A 14,444-nucleotide genomic window follows, 5' to 3' on the forward strand; every position below is an offset into this window, starting at 1 on the left:
TGATGAAGAGCATCTGCTGTTATACTTGATTCTTGTTTTGCATTAAAAAAAATCCACCCAGACGTCTTTTTCTTTTTGAACTGGTCCTATTACCCAAAACAACTCATTTCTTCAACTTAGGCCCAGTGTTTCCTTCCCCCTCAACACCCAATAGCTCTTTGGGTAAATCATAAATGGATCTTCCAACAGAATTCCTTGATTCTGTCCAGCATTGACTCAGGGCTTCTTGGTATAGCAAATGTTTGCAGTGCATTTGGAATTAAACTTGCAGTCTGAAAGTTTATTTGACACTCCTTGAGTAACACTTTCTTCCACAAAGCCGGGACTCCTGAAATGTTTGTTGAATGAAGGAATGAGCTTGTCTTTGACAAGAATCAAAGAATAGCTTAGTTGGAAGGGAGCACCCCTATATCTTCTAAAAACTCTGAAGGGTCTCACTTGGGGTACCCTCCTCGATCCTGGCTGTGGTTGATGTGACCCTCTTCTTCTTGGTCCTTCTTTTCTGACTATTACGGGAGTTCACAAGCTTTATCTGAGTCACTGGTCCTGTGAGGTCCCGTGAGGGGCAGACTGAGCGAATGCATGACCCGATGGGTTACCCAGGAGTCCAGAGTCTGCCTGCCCAAATGAAATGCAAATCCCATAATAAACATTATTTCAAGGGTTCTCTATTAAGGCATAATGTGACTGTGCTGTGAATGATGAAATGCATTTCATTAACAAAATCATTACCACCCAGTAGAGAAGTTGTTTAAAAAATGGTTTGCTGTAGAAAGCTCTGCAGTCTCTGATAACCAGACTCATTTTCTAAAAATTTCAATTCAGTAAATAAGGGGAGACTTGGACAGCCTTTAGTGTTAACTGCCAAGTTCAAAAATACCTCTGGAAAATCAGTGTTCTCTTGGAGACTTTAATATTCAGAACATCGAGTGGGTTGGTCACCAAAACCCCCTGACCTCAGCTTCTTTGTGTGAAAAACGAAGAACCTGAACTCTCTAGTTTCCAAGCTCCATTCTAATTTTAAAATTGGAAAATTAAACAGTTCTACTCATTCTAGTCATTAGAATACCCGTGGACCATTAAATGTGTCTCCTTCATTCACTACCAACTCTGGGGAGAAAAGGGTGGGAATTATTGGTAGTTCCTGAGATAAATTCTTCCCAAACAAGACTTCCCATCTATTTAATTTAATTTGATTTGATTTAATTTAATTTTTATTTTATTTATTTAATTTTATTTTTGTTGTTTGCTTGTTGAAATCACACTCATTCATGTTTAAAGAGAGCTCCTTTCTTTCTATAATTCAGGGATTTGGGAATGTAACATCTGGTCCTATATAGCATGTGACTACAGAACGGTCTCCGTTCCCAAGGAGTTCATTGGCCAGTTATTGTAAAATGTTAGCATACACTAGGGAAACGTAAGAGGCTAAACCTCACTGTACTCTGTACAAGAAGGAGTGATGAAGTTGAATGATTATTTGTTCAACGCTTTCATCCGTCCTGCAGACATTTAATCTGGTGTCCCTTGATTGTAGGTCCCACTGAGGCATGAACCAAGTCCGTCCCTTTCATCGATGTATCCCCAGCATGTAGCACCATGAAGGGATCTTTTCTCTTTTTTTTGAACTAGTATTTTTATTCATTTCAAAAGTTCTTCCCTTTTTTCCTTTCTTTACCTTTTCCCATCCCCCACCTGCCATTTCAACCATGTAGAGCTATGTGGGAAAATTGGTCTCAGCAGAGCACCAGAGAACACAAGCATCAAATATCGCCTTTGGACTATGTAATTAAAAAAAATCTTGTTTTATCCATAACTCAAATATTATTTTAAGCATTTAGTCCATGTAATAGTAACAAAATAAATGCTCACTTCAGTGTTTTCAAAATCACTCCAGAACTCACCCTCGGCTCTTCTTCTCCTTGGGGTGAATAAACTTGGGGGTCTGTATTTGGTGACCCACTGACATCTGCAGAGGTCTGACATGTTCTAAAACTGCATGATTCCTGGCTTTTTCCTCCTCTTCTCTGCCGTCTTCCACGAAGGGTAAAGCCCACCTCATCTCTGCTGGCACAGGACAAATCGGTTATTGCTTCTGTGGCCTGTGATCACTCATGAAGGGATCTTAATAAGCCCTCCCAATACATATTTGTAAAACCACTGAATAATACCATGTGACAGACACCACCCCCATCATGTCAGGAGCATGAGATCATCAGCAAGATGGTGGCATATAGCACTGCCCCTGCAGTTGGTCAGGACTGAGTTTAAGATCCAGTTCATACGTTTATTGCAGAAATTACTCAACCTTCCAGGTCTCAGTTACCCCATGTGTACAACGGAGATAATAAAAATATCCAACTAATTGTCTATTGGCAAGAATTGATGATACAGTGCAGGGAAAGTGCTTACCCTGGTACATGGTCAGCCCTCAATCAATACTGCCCCATATGAAAGTCTCCAGACCAGAATTGTTTGTTGGTCATATTTTTCCTTGAATTTCCAGATACACTGGTACCTTGATTAACATGCAATTGGTAGATTTCACTTTGAAGGAAATAGAAAGTTGGGTCCATATCTTCACTCTAGTTTGATGGGAAAGATGTGCCTGAAAGCTAACTCACTTTGGGACTCTGATAAAACAAACAAGAAGCAAACAGCAGATGACTTTTCTGAGTTGTGCTTAGGGCCAGCAAAGAGGCGGCCCAAACCTCTTCACTCTCCCCGTCAATAGCCTGGACAGTGAAGGTCCATATGCCCAGAGCTATGACTCCTACAATCCATCAGAGAAAGATTCTGTTTCACTCCATTAACTCTCCTTACTGAGTCAGAAATGTGGGTTTAAACATTTTCTAAGTATTTTCTAAAGTCAAGAAGTGTGCGTTGTTCTCGACTGAGCCAAACTGTAACCTGAAAATTCAGTTAAGCACACAAATCCTCTGGCCTGAGCCACCTGTGGATAGGTGGTTACAATGCAAGGACCCGCTTTATGGTTCTTCATGGGTCAATGTTTGCAAAGACAGTTGTGAAAATCTCCCGAAGGGTCACCTGATGATTCAGAGATGGGTGATTCCTGCCTCCAGAACTGGGAAAAGACCGCTCTGTTATGTAGTTCCTGATGGGCTTTGCAAGTGGAAATTGCCTGCATGTTGGCATTTAGCTCCTATTGGCCCCGTGTCTAGTTTTTCCTCTAGGTGTCTTGAGAGTTTAAATCCTCAGCTGCTAAAGGTTCCTGACCGCATGCCCTTCAGATGCTTTAGTGCAACTTATGCTGCCCAGCTAGAGAAAGAGACAGGAAGTAACAGCATTATTGATAAAAGGCTGTGCCTTTTTTTTTTTAATTCAAGAATTTAATAAGAAAATATTTTCTCTGTTGCTATTTGACACTCTATGGACTATTTTCCCAGTACCATGTTACATTTTCCAGTAGCACTTTTTACAACCACAGCAACAATGCACTTAGCTGTGGCAGGAATTCTTTTTTGCTCTTTCTGTAGGAATCATGTGTGAAAACCCTACGTGATGCCTAAGCCCCTCAAATGTGAATTAACCTCTGCTAGTTTTTCTTTTGTCATTGTTATGGAGGAAAGTGAGCTAGTATCATTGACCCAAACAGCACACCTCTGAAGGAGGTATCAGTCCCAAGGTCAAAAGATGGGGAAACTGAGGCTTGGTATAGTTAAGTAATTTTCCCAAAGTCACACCCAAAGAGCCGAGACCCATATTTGGGATAGCCTGATTCAGGTCATCTTCTTCCCACGAAACGATGCTGTCTCTCACAGAGCAATTTCTGGCACCAGAGGTTATAACCAGGCCAAAATAAAAAAAAAAAAAGATTGAAAAGGCCCATTTTCCTCTTTGTGGGGGAGGACCTACTAAGCTATGAATTGTTTTCTTTGTTTGAAGGTAAAAGTTTTCTCATGATGCTGAGTACAGTTGAGGTATCACATGTTTAAGGTGCATTACAGTTGAGGTATAATTTCTTATGAATAGTATACTACTCAGATTGTAATTTCACAATAGTGTGACTACTGAAAATACACATACACTAGGGTCATCAGCATCCCAGTAAGGATAAGAAATATCTTCCTCTCCCAGAAAGTTCCCTCATGGCCGCTTCCTCTCAATGCCGTAGGCCCATCCTCCTTACATAAGCATTTAATTTTTCACCCAAAAAATATTTATCTAATGTCCATTAGTGTCACCAAGCCCATAATGAGGCCTTGCTATATATTTGGTAGCTTGTGTGCCATCTTATTAACTGCCCTTATTAGCTTTGGATTTACGAAACAAAACTTGTTACTGTCTTGCCCCGTCTTAGATAGTGGGGACAGAGGTGACCACAGCTTGTTTCCTGCCTTCAAGGCAGTCGTGGATTTGATTTGGGAGCAAACGGCTTCCTTGGGCTTAGTGACTCAGTGACTCGGTCAGGCACGTGTCCACCCCGCACAGGAAGATCTGGGGCCGCATCACTATTCCCAGATGTCAACGATCCTGGCTCAGAGGGAGAAGAAGCATGAAGGCGTCCCAGGCGGGTCCCACTTAATTTTAAGTTCGTCACTCTTCACCTGTTATTCCAATTTCCCCTCTGTTGCTAGTGATGAGGGTGTAGCGCTCATATCCGCAGGGGGAACGTGGCCATTTGAGCATCCTTTGGCACGCCTGGGAGGCCAACCAGAAATGTTTAAATGGGGCCGGATCTGTGCTCTGTAATCATTCAGATCACAGACTGTTCCCTCCATCTCTTCCCAGCTGGCAGCCTGATAAATCTCTGGAAATTGTGCAGAAACGTTGAGGACTTGGTTTTTCCAGGTAGATTCCTAAGAAAGGAAACTGGAGCTAGTAGCGCACGCTGATTGGTCAGGCCGCCAGCCAGTGGGCAGAGGCTGCTGCTTAGGCACGTGCGCAGGTTTGCCTCGGTTTGAGTAAAACCCGATCTTACAGAGAGGGTCTGTCGAGGAGCGGGGTAGGCTGTAGCCATAGTCATTCTCACCATCCTTTACAAAAGGGTCACTATGAGGTTCTCCTAATAATAAGAGATTCCCCCAGGGCCCATCCAGTACCTCTAAAATGGAATTCAATTTAGAGAAACTGATTTATAATCAAAGTCCCAGGCGTTATGGGATTCTCAGATAACAAGTTTGATTCCTTTAGCATTGAGGGGAATTTCCTTACTTCAGGAAGAGTGACCCCGTGGAGAACCTTGAATTCATTCATTCATTCAACAGTATTTTTCAAACACAGACTGTGTGCTAGGCACTGTGAATGTGGGGTCTCCACTCCACCCAGCCTGCCACCTAGCATTTAAAGTTGCAGTCAGCAGAGCCTGCCCCGACCTTGAATTTGGAGCTAATGATGCTCCCCCCACCTTTTTAGCAGGGGGATTGCAATAAAAGAGATCAAAATTTATCTCTTGTCAACAGAGCGTTATTAGCCAAAGTGACCTCATGTAACTAAAACTTTGCTTTCTTTCTTAGAGGGTTGAAATTTAGAGCCACCTAGGAATTCTCTCCCTCCCTGAAAACATCTAGGCTTTCTTCAGGGGAACCTCTCTTGATCCTGTGTTGGGTATTATCTTAATCGTGCTTCAGGGCCTTGCAGAGAGAAGTGTTCACATAATCGTAATTGCGCATTTGGTCCCTCGCCCTGTTTCCCGGTCCCCTGAGACCTGCGCCCCTTGGAGGCTGCAGCTGGGGTGCCTGCAGAGCATCTGGGCATTGAGGGCACAGCACACATGGGAAGCCCGTGAACAGATAGATCAGCATCTCTCCATTGTTGTTTTTTTAGGAAGTTCTGAGGGTGACTGGACAGTGGCGACACTTAAGTCACCGAAAGGTACCGTATGGCTTTTTCTAGCTCTTTTGTCCAGGTGTTGTTGGATTTGGCATTAATCCATGAAGGCACAGAGAATCCTGGTGTCTGTGTGCACACATGTGTCCGCGTTGGGTGGACCTGCGGGTCCGTCTGAGTTCCAGTGTGTAGGTGTTGTGTGTGTGTGTGTCTGCGCGCCTGGGGTGGCATGTCTGTGCTCCGGGCTGTTGTTGAAAAGTGTGCCACTCCTCACTTCCCAATGTTCATTGCCTGAAGGAAAATGTCACTATCAGAAACCATCCCAGGTAAGACATCCAGGAGACCTTTTTTTCTCAGAAAACTGTGCAGGCAAATGGCAAAATGTAAGGTAAATTAATGCAGGGGGAAAAACACAAATTGTGAGGGAGAGATAAACAGAGTCAGGTTGTTGGCCCTGGGTCTTGGGAATGATTAGCCTTTTGGGGAACAGATGCTATTTTCAACTTTCTTGGCTACCATGGTGAGCATCAAAAGTTGGTCCCCTTGAGTCTGTGCGTTAACTAGCTGGGTGACTGGGCTAGGTGGTGGCTATAATTTATTAACCCCCTACTATGTGCCAGACAGAGGGCTGGGCCCTTTATGTCATTTTGTCTGTCCTTGAACTCTCCGATGACCCAGCCATGTATGTGTTGTCCTTCCCCTTCAGAGTCGAGGACATGGGCCTCTGAGCGAGGCTAGCTCTTGCTTGTCTAAAGTCATATAGCTGCTAAGTGATGAAGCTGAATTTGAACCCATGTCTGCCTGACTCTAATGCTTAAGTTATTTCCCACTGGGGTGTGATGGGAATGGCTATTTTCCAGAACAGACTGGAAACTCAGTTCTCTTCTTTCTTCACTCCTTATGCTTTGTCGGATGTGGTAGTTGGGAGGATGTAGCTGACCCAAGCAGGTGAAGGTCAAACCCTTTAGTGACCTTGAACTGGGAGAAGTTAGAAGATATTGCAGGGCTGTAGGTAAGATACTGGTAGGGCCGTTTTGCCTTCTCAAAAGACAGTTCTGGTTTCTAAGTGGAGACTGGATTGGGGGAGGGTGGGCTGGAGTTGAAGTCACCTTCTGGAAGACTCTTGCAGTCATCCAGGTGGGCAGTGCCCTGAACTGGGGTGGGTAGAGGATGAAGAGAAGAAAATAGAGCAGAGGGGTAATGAAGAGACTGCAGAAGGTAGTGAGTGCGTGGGAGTGCAGAGGACGGAGCCGTGGGCCACCCTGTGGTTCTCAAGTTTGAGCCACTTCAGTGCATATCAGCATCTCCTGGAGGAGTGTTAAAACCTAATTCCTGGGCCCCACCCCAGAGCTTCTGATTCACTAGGTGTGGCCAGAGGAGCTGAACTGCTAACAGGTTCCAAGGTGATGCTGATGCTGCTGGTCTGGGGACCATACTTTAAAAACCACTGCAGTAGAGAAATCTTGCTGGGAAACTAAGACTGTTTGATTGGGTCTCCAAGCATCTTTCTGTGGGTTGAGGGTTCTGAAGAGGGAAGTTTGACCAGAGTCCCAGAGGCTCCGAAGCAACTTGAGCTCTGGGGCGGGGTGGAGGGGAATGAGGAGTGTCACCCCATATTCCAGAATTGGGAGTGAGAGCTTTAGACCCTCGTGTCTAATGAGAACCCCTTGTTACCCAGTTGTTGCCTTGAGAGAGGCAGATTTTTTGGGTCTGCATTAGATAATAAGTATTCACATGTCAACATCCATTTTTAGAAATGTAAACAGTTTGGAACATGACAGACCTACTAATTTGAGGCATAAACTTTTTTTTCCTTCCCTTGTGAAAAACAAAGCCATTACGATTCCCATGACAACATTTAGAGGCAGTCAGCATCCCTGTCTTTATATCAGCCTGTTGTTGTCTGATGCATTTAGAAAATATTTCAGGTCAGGTCAAAAGCAAGGGCTTAGAGGCTATTTTTCTCCTCAAACCAGGCTAATTTCCCCTCTCCTCCTAAATGCATCTGTATTTATCCTGCTTTGTCTGGGGAAGAGAAAAGGGGTCCCAGAGAGGGGAGGCCCAAGTTCCTCTGGGGTCACTGATTTTCCCTATTGTTTTCTACTCGACCTCCAGACCCTGAATCTACATGAGGCATGATAACAAGGTCAGGGGGGTTGTACACCCTGCCACCTTCTTAAAAGAGAGGTATCAGCAGAGTGTGATGGACTTAGCCTCAGACACACCTGAGTTCTGATCGTGGTCCCGTCACTGGTACTCTTGTTACTTTCTCCAAGTCATTCAACCTCTCTGAGCCCCTCTTTTTGATCAACAAGATGGAGACAACACTATCACCTCCCTCCTAAGGTTGTTGTGAGGTAACATGTACAACACATGTCACAGTGCCTGGCATGTCAAAAGTGATAAACACATGAGGTTGTAACTGGTATAATTATTACTATTATTATCAGGTGAGCAAATTAAAGCTCTGAAAAATCTCATGGTTAAAAAAACTGTCAAACTCTGTATAGCCCATCATTTCCCAAATACTTTTGACGTCTGATCTCTTTTCTCTATGGAAAACCAGTTCACAGCTTGAGATCCAGTTACTGGAATGTTGCTAGGAACCCACTTTGGGAACACAGGGCATGGACAGAGGGATGGGTGTCCCTTGGGGAGGTTAGATAAAGAAGCAGTAGCTTCAAAGGAGAAAGGGCTAGGTCCCTGAAGATACGAGTTCCCTGCTTCCACCTGCATTGGTTATAACTCTCTTGGGAGGGGAATCCTATCTGCCACGAAATGGCAAACAAATCTTAGCGGTTTGCACTATCCATTTTTCACTACCTGAGGTTTTCCAGGAAAGTCTCCCCCTAGTGGTCACTGCTGTAGGTCCACGTGCCCAGCCCTGTGGACTCCTGGAATAATTGTTTAATACCCAGGATGGAAGAAGACACCACCACCTCAATCCCAGTGGACTCCCCTAACCAGTATGAACACGTATCATGGAAATACATTTATTTTGCAAAACGAATCTTTGAACCTGATCTGTCCTTGGTGTAGCATGCCATTGGAGCCTGGAACTTGGGGGAAACTTCTAGCATAGTGCTGTGATTTCATCACTCTAGCTCTGACTAGAATCAAGTTGTGTGGTCTTGCCCAAGCCAGTCACATGCTCTGGACTTTCATTTCTACCATTTCCAAAATGGAGGAGATGATAGTATTCACATTCTATCAGGTTTGGGGGAGTAATTTTATGAGACAATGCAAATAATACCCTTCCATGAAGCAATGAAGAAAATACACTTTTTCACCCTTTATGCTTCTACAGATGAGGGAACTGAGTTCTCTTGAGATAAATGAGATTGCCAACACTCACACAGGGCATCACACCCAGGACCAGGACCCAGAACTCAAAGAATGGCTTAAGACCCCAATGTTCATAGCAACACTATTTACAATAGCCAAAACATAGAAACAACCTAAATGTCCATCGACTGATGAATGGATAAAGAAGATGTGGCACATACACACACACACACACACACACACAATGACATACTACTCAGCCATTAAAAAGAATGAAATAATGCCATTTGCAACAACATGGATGGATCTAGAGATTGTCCTACTAAGTGAAGTGAGTCAGACAGAGAAAGACAAATACCATATGATATCACTTATATGTGGAACATAAAAAAAATGATACAAATGAACTTATTTACAAGACAGAAATAGACTCACAGACATAGAAGACAAACTTATGGTTACCAAAAGGGAAAGGCGAGGGGACGGACATATTAGGAATTTGGAATTAACAGATATACACTACTATACATAAAATAGATAAACAACAGGACCTATTGTATAGCACAGGGAACTATATTCAATATCTTGTAATAATGTATAACATATTTCTTTTATACATAATTCTTAGTATATATTAAGACATATTCTTAATAACATAATTCTTTTATACATTATTAATAATGTATAAAAGAATCTGAAGAATATCTCTCTATCTATCTGAATCACTTTGCTGTTCTCCTGATCATTGTAAATCAGCTATACTTCAATTAAAAAAAAAAATCAGTCTTTAAAAAAAAAGAATGGCTTAAGGACTTGACCCAGAATCGTGGGAGATGCTTTTTACCAATGTCCATCCCGGGCCTACCTACTCCTATGGGCCTGGAACCTCTGGATTTTTCACTTTCCATTTTTCATTTTTTCACTTTAAAAATGCACCTCCTGGGTCATTTTATGTGCATTCAACTCTGGACCTACATTTTCCTAAGACCCAATCCTAGATACAAACACAGCTTACCCCAGAGCACCAGTTTTCGCATGCCAGCATTCCTCATGTATTCCAAAAATACATGAGTATTTTTGCTGTTTTCTTAGTTGGGGTTTGATCTGGGGGCTATAGCTGGAAGGTAAGAGCATTGGAGGTGGACGGTCTTGGATTTGGTATCCTGCTCTGCCACTTATCAGCTGTGGCAGAGTCAGTTGGCAGCCAAATTACTCAGTGTCTCTGGGCCTTAGTTCTCATCTGTCACATGGAAAAAAAGGATATTGCCTCATCACCTCCCTTTACGAGGGTTTAAATTAGATCATGTAGGTGAAACGGCTAAAAACGGTGTCTAGTACATGGTAAGCACTCAAGAGATCCTAGTTCTTTCTTTCTTTTGAGAAAATTAATGTAGCTCGGTGATAAATATTCATCCAAGAGATGCTACAGAAGCACAGAAAGTATGTGATTTGGGTTACAGTTCTGTCGGAGGGTACACAACCTGGGGAAGGACTCACTTAAAAGTAGCCTTAAAACATTACTTCATAAAAGTCAGGCTTTTGCAACTTTCTGACTTGGGTTATTGGTTTGTGGGTGAGCAGCAGGGTACAGAGCAGGTGGAGGATAAGGAAGTGATTTTTTTTTTTTTTAATAAAAATCAAATCCTACCAGCTTGTGAGTTCAGCCTCTTTGGAAAAGCATACAGCAAGCACTGGCATTTTGATGAGCTTCCTTGGGAACCCATAGGGCATGAAGTGAGCCTGTGGAGAGAGTTCTCTGCTTTGCAGAAAATGCCATTGCAGCAAGATAGCAATAGTACTATATATAAAGTAGATAACTAATAAGGACCTACTGTATAGCACAGGGAACTCTATTCAGTACTCTGTAATGACCTATATGGGAATAGAATCTTAAAAAGAGTGGATATATGTATATGCATAACTGACTCAATTTGATGTACAGCAGAAACAAATACAACATTGTAAATCAACTATACTCTAGTAAAATTTTTTAAAAAACGTGTGTCCCTCTGAGGCTAAGCTGGCTAGATATCATTCATGCTAAATATCCCCCAAATCTTGCATGGTACCGCCATCACATAGTAGACACTAAACATACATTTTATTAATAAATTATTAATTGAAGCTGAGCATCGCATTTGAAGGGAATCCTGTTGTCTTTTCTAAAGAGGCCCTGGGAAATAGAAAAATCAACCAGGTGGAAGCGGGGGGTGGCCTGTGTTTAGATCCAGTGCTGCTTCTGTTCCGTTGGGTGTCCTTGTGCCCACAGCTCCAGTTGCCTCTCCTATAAATGGAAGGCTGGGATCATTGATCTCATTGGTCCCTCTATCTCCATAAGTAAAGATCCCAGGCTTTGCTATGATTGGCTTGCCTTGTCCATGTGGCCACCTACCTCTGAACAAATTGTTATGGTGAGAGTAACGACATGGGTTGTTTGTAGTCATTGGGGAATGGTTAGGGGGTGAAGGAGTGGAGGGGTATGTCATCCAAACCATTTGGATTAAGAGTAGGGAAGGGCTTCCCTGGTGGCACAGTGGTTGAGAGTCCGCCTGCCGATGCAGGGGACGCGGGTTCGTGCCCTGGTCCAGGAAGATCCCACATGCTGCAGAGCAGCTGGGCCCGTGAGCCATGGCCGCTGGGCCTGCGCATCCGGAGACATGGATCCCCACCTGGAAATTAGGGCTCTTCCTGGGAGTAGGGTGAGTGAATGATTGGCATTTGTATCAGTTATCCATTGTTACAATGATGCTGCATAAGAAACAACCTCAAATCTCATGGCTTAAACTTATTTAGCTCAGCATTTATTGAGATCAGAGGTCTATGTGCCAGTGATTTATCCTGATGCAGGAGGTTCTTCTAGTCTGAGCTGAGTTCACCCATATGACTTGGGGTTGGATGAATGCTGGCTGATGTAGGCTGGTTTCAGCTGGAAAGACTGGGTGACTTGGTTCTGCTCCAGGTGTCTTTTATCCTTAGAGAAGGTAGCCCAGACATGTTTTCATGATGGGGGCAGAGGTGAAAGAGAGCAATCAAACACCAGCAAGCACTTTTCAAACTTCTGTGTGTGTCATATCTGCTAACCTTCATTAATCACATGATGAACTCAGAATCCAGTGGTGGGGAAACAAGATCCTCTTTTTTGGGAGGTGAGTTTCAAAGTCACATAAAAAGAGTGTGGATACAAGGAAGGGGGGAAAATGGAGGTCCTTCATGCATTCATCTAACACAGAGTCCCAAATCTTATCATTATCTACTTTGAGATGGTCCTTTGCACATTGGAAGGAAGTACGTAGGATTAAGGAGAGTTAACTTTTATTTCCTCCCTTTAAAAAACCACCAGTTATATAAAATTTTACCAGTTCAGAGGTTGATCGTAAGACAAACTATGCAATGAATTTCTGAGAAGAAATATCTCCATCTATGGAGCAGCAGTGCAGGATGAAGGGCAGTGAAGGAGTGCACAGTTTCCAACCAGGGTCCTTCAATGCAGGGGGCTCTGGGGTCAGCCTTGGATGGAGCATGAGTCCAGCCACCTTTGTTCAATAGCCTTTCAGAAAGTGGTGACTGCCCAACAGGACTGCCTAAGGCAAGAGACACAGGGCTTAAGGTTTCATAGGTCCATTGGCAGTGAGATCTTCACAGAGGGCTCCCTGCAGCCACAACAAAGGGGCTGATCGTGCAGCTGGATAGCTTTGGTGCAAAGCCCAAGCCAGGCACTGTTTCAGAATCATCATCAGCAAAGGCAGCAGTGCTTTCTTTTGGGACCCTCAGGGCTAAGATAAAAAAGGGCCAGGATTCCATTCTCCCCTTTCCAATTTTCTCTCTTAGAGAAATAAACCTTCAGGAAAGACGTGTGGCCCTGTAGAAACAGCCAGGAGTCCTGGCTTTAATTAGAACCTGGTTCAAATGTGATTTTCCCTCCTTGTGTCTCTACAGTGAGGCCCAGAACCAGGTGAAATGGGGGCTAATTTGCCATAAAGACAAATCTTCCCACCTCCTCCTGGCTCTCTCCTGCCTGGAAGCTAGGCTTTTTCCCTGCCTTTCTTGTTTCTGCCTGCTGAGACAACCGCAGGAGCCTGTGCAGCTTCATAACATGTATTTCAAAAGAAGGGAGAAATACCTGGGTATTTTTTTTTTTTTATCATGAACTGTTTCCCCTTTTACTGTTTCATTCAGCTCATGATGGAGAGAAAAAAAGTAGAGACCCAGAAAACACTCCCATGTAAATAAAAGTTCAGCACTGTCCTAGTGAACCAAAAGGCCTCACAAATACGGTGGCTTAAGAGAAAGAAGTATATTTCTTTCTCGTGTAATAGCCCCAGAGTGGGTGGTCCAGGTTGGTGGGGCAGCTTTACTCCAAGCTGTCACTCAGGGACCCAGGTTCCTCCAACATTGTTGCTCTGCGGCCACCTACTGTATTGTCCTCATCTGCATTGTTATAATTAGTTGCTGTCCTGGCCTATGGGAAGGGGGAGAGAGGACACCCAGGGCAACCAATTTTATTTTAAGTAAGTTGAAGTGGAAACTGGATGCATCACTTTTGCTAACAGTCCATTGGTAAGAGATCAGCCATGTGGCCAAATTTAGCTTCCAAGAAGGCTAGGGAAATCTAGCTCAGGATTAGGTGGCCATGTGCCCGAGAAAAAAGGTGGAAGAGATCTGGATGACAAGTAGCAGTCTCTTACAGTATCATGTCAGATGGGGTATTCGTTTAAGGAGCCTACTGTGTGCCAGGCATAATGGTTTGTGCTTTCACACTTTGTCACTTGTTTACTTCTCTGCTGCACTTTGCAAAGTAGATCTTCTTATCCTCACTTTATTTTCTGACAATGACAGCAGTAGCAGCTGCTATCTAATGAATACCTACCGTGAAGCAAGGACATTGGTACTTTACATTATACAAGATAGTTTACATGGTTCTTTTGAATACCATAACCCCTTACCACATAGGCATTGTTATTTTATTTTCCATTTTATTGGTGAAGCTTAGAGAACTTAGGTAACTTGCTTAAGGTCTCCAGCTTATAAGTGGAAGAGTTGGGATTTTAACTCAGGTCCATCTGCTCTTCAAGTTCATGCTCTTTCTACCATATTCTAAAGAAGATTTTACAGTCACAGAATTCTTCCAAACTCCGCTATCTGCTGTATAAACAAGTTGCACTGAGTCCTGCACGCTCTCAGCTTCACTAATCCTTCTTTCTCTCTCAGCATGCTCAGATCTTATTGCTGACGTCTTGCCTTCCAAGGCTCTACTATGGCTGTCAAGAGCTCAGTGTAGGATTCAGGAGCAACACTTGGAATACTTTGTCATCATCAAAAGTGATCGCTGCTCTCTGAGTGGTGGGGAGGGGAGAGTGGAAGCACAGGGA

At 43.5% G+C, this 14,444-nt stretch overlaps 1 protein-coding gene across 2 annotated transcripts in view; it reads left to right on the forward strand.

Annotated features, from left to right (window-relative positions):
* Positions 1–14,444, forward strand: part of SHISA9 (shisa family member 9) — a 291,767-nt gene that overhangs the window by 265,386 nt on the left and 11,937 nt on the right. The window contains exon 4 of one of the 2 annotated variants that reach the window (XM_079945064.1): positions 5,788–5,835. The exons of the other annotated variant lie outside the window; for it this stretch is intronic. Coding sequence (XP_079801190.1) covers positions 5,788–5,835 — 48 coding nt within the window. The remainder of the gene's footprint in view (positions 1–5,787; positions 5,836–14,444) is intronic. 2 annotated transcript variants of the gene reach the window in all.

This window comes from Stenella coeruleoalba (genome assembly GCF_951394435.1).
Source record: "Stenella coeruleoalba genome assembly, chromosome: 15".
Lineage (NCBI taxonomy): Eukaryota > Metazoa > Chordata > Mammalia > Artiodactyla > Delphinidae > Stenella > Stenella coeruleoalba.